This window comes from Engystomops pustulosus, chromosome 8, assembly GCF_040894005.1.
Source record: "Engystomops pustulosus chromosome 8, aEngPut4.maternal, whole genome shotgun sequence".
Lineage (NCBI taxonomy): Eukaryota > Metazoa > Chordata > Amphibia > Anura > Leptodactylidae > Engystomops > Engystomops pustulosus.
The window spans coordinates 46,999,298-47,005,382 of NC_092418.1; the positions used below are offsets into that span (position 1 = coordinate 46,999,298).

Here is a 6,085-nt window from a genome sequence, read left to right on the forward strand (position 1 = left end):
CTCAGAATATGGCGACATATGAACATATGAGTTTTCCTTAAAAGAGAATAATTTTATCATGCTAAAATGTGGGGAGAATGTAAAAAAATTGGGGGGATGTAACAAAAAAAATTACATTTTTTTTGTTCTGCACGGGAAATACGATATCGGGTACCCTGCTCTAACAGAACTCATTCCGATCTGGCCTGTTTAACCTATTAGATCCCGCGGTCAATGCTGTGTCTGCGGGATCTACATATCTGGTGAGGGAGGGAGCTCCCTCCCTTTCCTCTTGGCACCAATGCGATTGCAGTCACGGATCCAATGAAGGTCCCTGGGTCGGGCCGAACAGTGTGCCTATCAGCCTATGAAAGTGCATAGGCTGACACTTCTAATGCACTGCAATACATGGTTATTGCAGTATATCAATATGGACTAGTTACAGGTATCACATGATCGCTAGTTCATATGCTAGTATTGTAAAAACAAAGTTAAAAATAATATGCTACACTCTGTCTTTCCTTAACTTCCTTTTTGTCCCACCTTTTATGGGTACCACCTCAGACGCCCCTTACGTTTAAGCACGTTGTAACACCACAGGGTCACCACAGACTTATTAGCCTAGGTCTCAAACGGCACCTTTGAAGTTGGTAGGGGAAAGTTGGTCTCTCCATATTGCTGTGTGGAGACCATCACCCAATGACCGTACTCCATTATTATTGTGCCTCTAGGTACGGGTATATTCTAATACCTCAAGTTAAAGCTATTCTCCTGCGTCTTACCTAATCCTATTTGTGCCTCCGGGGCTAGTCCTTTTGTAGGCCTGTGCTAGTAGGAGCGGGGTAGTGGCTAAAGTTCTCTTGCCTCAGGAGATTTTGGTTAATATGCAATGTGTGGTATAGGATGGAGCCCTTAGCTGCAGGACATGGACATTAAATTGGACTTTGTAATGATGTAAATATTTACCCGTATGTGCTATTTTGTGCTTGATGTCTCTGATTTTACCTTTAAAATTTGTTATAGCGCTGCTGCTATAATCTTCTATTTGGTTTGTTTCTTTCTTTGTTTAATAAACTTGATTTAACCGTAAATATATCAACCAAAATTTACCACTAACTTGAAGTACAAAATATCACAATATAACTCTAAAACACTTGGGTTAAAGCATTCTAACGTTATTACTGGATAAAGTGACACATGCTGGTTTTGAAAAATAGGCCTTGGTCATCAAGGCACAATTGAGATTGGTCACTAAGGGGTTAATGAAATGTACACAAAGCATAGTTACTGATAAATCTGTTTTGTTTAAAAATGTGGTTAGAGCTGCAGCACAAACTGGCACAGTCACTTACACAAAACAAGTACATACAGTACTCCCACTACCACCCCTATGTCTATCTTTTCGCACCTACAGTATATTGAAAGTAAACTAAATGAAAAAATGCCAGATTTCCATCAATTGAAACACATTCTCTTTGTGGCTCTTTTTTCTTTTTCTTTAGGTTCCTGGATATTATGGAAGTATCTTCCAGTGAAACAGAAGTTGAGCTGTGGTGCAAACATGTTGTTTTGCTTGCTTCTAAGCCAAAGTAACTGAGTATCATAAGAAAAAAAATATTAATCAGTCTTCATTGGCAATAACCAGATAATGCAGTTTGTGAAATGACTATAGTATAGTACATGATTATTATAGTAAATGATATATAAAATTATATATTACATAAAATTATAGTAAATTGTTATACTACATGACTGTATTTGATTGTTTATTTCAGACAGTGATTCAGTTTAAAATAAAATCTTTATTCCATGGCAACAAATCTAAAGATGTATTTAGTAGATTACCAGCATTGCATAATAGGTTGATACATAAAATTACACTGCCGGGAAGAGGGGAAGATGTGTGTAGATGCCATCATTAATGGCACATCTTCAGATCCTCACTCTGGAAGGAGGGGGAGGTCATGTTATGCATTGATGGAATGTGTGGCTCTTTTTAGTGAGCTGGATTAGGCTCTGCTCACTAAGAAGAGCCGACTCTTCTGGTTCCTTCTAACCTGATTTTATTGGGTTAAAGAGAGTAAGGTGAGCTATTTAGGGTTGGGGTTAAGTGAGCCATCGGCTCACTGAGGGGAGCCAACTTATGTTGTTCACGTGAAGGAGCCAGATCTTTGTGCTGGCTCATTCCCGAACAACCCATCACTAATGTGATACTCTTTGTGTGTAGCTAGCAGAAGAGCTGTGTGTCTGTGCAGATCTCAGAAGTCTCCTACAAGGAATAGTGAGGTACCATGGCTCCCCTGTTCCATGTCAGTCACTCCATCCCAGTCTGATTTGGCAAGCTCTGTGCAGCGCTACGTAATCTGTGTGCGCTATATAAATAAAGGAATTATTATTCTATTTTCATAGATTGGGGAATTTTGGGAAGCAATGATATCTAATAAGTTGTGTTTTTTTCTTACTTTTTTCACTTTTATGAATTATATATTGTTTTATATGTGTTGGGGGCTTTTAGGACATTTTATTTAATTCTATTTTTTTGTGCGTTTTTAACTTGTTTTTATTTCTACTGTTTTGGTGCATGAGAAAGTGATCATCTGATCATTTGTTCACACTATTGCACTGCAATAACCATGTATAGCAGTAAAGCAGTGCATTAGAAGTGTCAGCCTATGCACTTCCATGAGGTGACAGGCAGAATGCTGGGTCCAGCCAGGTGGGAAAACATGACATTCTGCTTGAGGGTTATTAAATGGATTAGAATATACTCCTGTTAAACTTTTCAACAACCAAACACTTGTCTGCTAGTTTCACAAGGACAGGTGGAAATAGCTGAATGTTGTCTCTCACTCACATTCCCTGCCTGCCTGTCTATCTCTCACTCACTCTCCCTGTCCATCTCTCTGTCTCTCATTTACTCTCACTGCATGTCTCTCTGTCACTCACTCTGCCTGCCAGTCTCTGTCACTCACTCACTCTCCCTGCCTGTCTCTCTGTCACTCACTCTCCCTGCCTGTCTCTCATTGTCTCTATCTGTCTTACCTTATACATAAGCTGTTTTATACTCATTGCCCATAGTAACTAATTAAAGCTCAGAGCCCATATTAAAGACCTGTGGCATAGCAGCAACCAATCATGGTTCAACTGCCACAGCAGCAGCAGACAATGGCTCCTGCATATGGTGGTTAATAACTGTTGGTAATTGTAAACGTGACAGTGCAGACACACACACACACAAACATACACACAAATACACTCAGCTGTATATATTAGATATTTGACTTGTAGTTTTATTTTTATATTCATCTTTGTCCCTGTACTTTATTTGATGAAGTATATGTATAGACAAACAGCATAATGATGTATATGGATATGTACACAATTGATACAACTGATACAGATCAGGGTTTCACACTGACTTTCAAGTTCTGGAAAGGTTTTTGACCTACTAGAAAGGTCAAAAGAAATGGCCGAATGTGACGACAAACTCACTACTGATGAAGGCGATAGATGTCCAGATACATGTCTAGTGATCTATACTGTCTACTTCAGCACTATTAGAATCTCATTTGAGCTTATGGAAACGCACTGTTACACCACTGTTCATATTGGGAACGACAAACATCCATCCCAGTATCACACAGCTATTACCACTTGATGTGGCCAGATGCTCACAATCTCTAGCCACTCCAATTGTTTGGGGCAGCTTCAGAAATCTTAGAAGGCCCTTTAAACTTTCCATAAAGCCAACATCTAACCAGGTGACGACACATAAGCACAGGCGTAGTACCTGGCCCAGGACAACGAGGTGCGTGTGCGAAACATGCCTGCTGCCAAGTAAAGCAATCTCTCTGTTCCATACAGAACATCCTCTGGTAAAGTGCATCATATACTATTGCTGTCAACAGAATGGAGGTCAGAGCTGTGCATTGTTTATCCAGGAAACATTAGCGGTTATATATCTAAGGAAAAGGGAGATAAAAATATACAGAGCATCTCGTCTACAGTAGACTACATACAAAGTATAAGACATGGTATACAGTGGTATATACTGAGATAAAACACACCGTGATATTTTCTGCTGAAGGTAACAATTTAAAAGTCCTGGCCTGATCTTGATTACATCCTTGAGATTCTATTGAACTGTATAAACTATTGTATTTATATAGTTAAAGGGAACCACTCTCCCTGCTTTAGAGGCTGGTGGCTCAGGAAGTCAGCAGCCTCGTTGTCTTTTCCCCTGATATGAACTGCCACTTGGGAGGACAGAGAGGTTTCTGTGAGGGAGACGATATGACTTGCTACCTCCATAAATTCTGAGTTTCTGGGTGTCTCCCTAATGATTTACATTTGCCACTGTTGTTGTGTTGGGTTACTGGAGTTGCGGACTATAAGGCACTCAGGACTGCTAACAATTCCTTGAAGTTAGCGGATCTGTCCCTGGTGGCTGTATGCTAGGTGCTCTGGAATACTAAGGCCGGTGCCACACGCACCGCTTTGTCTGCGTTTGAAAACGCAAACGCAGACAAAGCCGCGCCTACCAGGGCGGGCCGAGGCCCGATCGCATCAGCGTTTCTATGGAAAAGCCTGCGATCGGGAACAAGCCGCTGGTGTGTTGCATTAAATTAACGCAAAACACCGGCGGCTCGTTCCCGATCTCAGGCGTTTACATAGAAATGCTGATGCGATCGGGGCGCGGACGCAGACAAAGCGGTGCGTGCGGCACCAGCCTAACTCTCCCAGATGAGACCCCACCCCTGGGTCTGACATGTGTAGATATAATGTGCATCTTCTCCTGAAACCACAGGAGTCCGACTGAGAGTCCCTGACGATCTTCCCACTACCTTAGGGAAAGAAGGGCCTCCGTGGAGAATTAAAGGGGCTGATCTAGAGAGGAAGGGGTCCCGTCCCAATGACTGAGAATACATGATTGTAAGGGTCTCAAGTGAAATTGAGCCCATGCTACCCCTGGAATGGCTGCAATCATAAGACCTGACGGAGAGAGACAACTGGATAAACCCTGAACTGTCCCACGGCCCTCAAGATATTTTCTACATTCTTGGGTGGGAGAAAAGATTTCCTGTTCCTATTTTTTGCCACATAACTTATATTCTGAATTCAAATCCCCCATCCATTTTTTTAGCCAGAGGGCATGCCTAGCAGAACTTGATAGCACTGCTCCCTTAGCTGCGGGGCGTCTAGTGATGCATCAGCCAAGAACGATGTTCCTTCTTAATGATGGACAGTGAGGGAATAAGGTTTTCTCTTGGCACTTTACTCTCGATATCTGCCAGTAGTTGGTCCAAACAGAGGATAAGAGAGTGGGATACCACAATGTTGAGCTTAAACAAGGTGGTTGCTGCTTCCCAGGTCTTTCGTAGCAACCCCTCCACCTTCTTGTCCATGGGATCCTTAAAGGGAACCCGTCACCACTATTTTCACAAATACAGCTAGTGACAGGTTCCTATAGAGCTCTAATAACTATCTGACACCCTGCTTGTAGCTAAGAATTATACCCCTGAGATCCCCATATATTCAACTTTATAGTTTTATCTGGTAACTAAGCATGGCTACATGTAGTCCAGGTGGGCGTGGCCTCCTCAGGCTGAATCCAGCAGCTCCTCCCCATGCCTATCTCTGTATGCTGCTATAATGTCATGTGACCAGGGTGACATCATCGCAGGTCCTATAGCTTTTGTAGCATTAGGAACTGTACACTAAGCATATATTTCATGAAATCACAGCATGTTTTATCACATGAAATCACAGCAGCCTGCATGGAGAGGGGTAGAAGTCCATGGAGGCTGCTGTGATGGTTTTATGTGGTCATATATGTACATGGGGTATAGTTTTCATATTAAGTAGCTCAAGGACCTTTGATGATGTCACCCTGGTCACATGACATTAGGCCACGCCCCCATGGACTCGCTCCAAAGCTGCATAGTTACCAGGCAAGATTATAACTCTGATTTTATGGGGATCTGAGGGGAACAATTTTTAGCTAAAAGCAGGGTGTCAGATAGTTACTAGAGCTCTATAGGAACCTGCCACTACCTGTATTTGTGAAAATAGTGGTGACGGGTTTCCTTTAAGGAACCCATGTCCT

General features: G+C 42.0%; 1 protein-coding gene across 2 annotated transcripts in view; it reads left to right on the top strand.

The window, feature by feature from the left end:
• The window catches only part of LOC140076236 (putative methyltransferase DDB_G0268948), a 42,986-nt gene extending 41,366 nt beyond the window's left edge, over window positions 1-1,620 (top strand). For both annotated transcript variants that reach the window (XM_072122752.1, XM_072122753.1), the window contains one exon: window positions 1,482-1,620. In XM_072122752.1, coding sequence (XP_071978853.1) covers window positions 1,482-1,572 — 91 coding nt within the window. In that variant the 3' untranslated portion in view covers window positions 1,573-1,620. The remainder of the gene's footprint in view (window positions 1-1,481) is intronic.
• The last annotated feature ends 4,465 nt before the right edge of the window (window positions 1,621-6,085 follow it).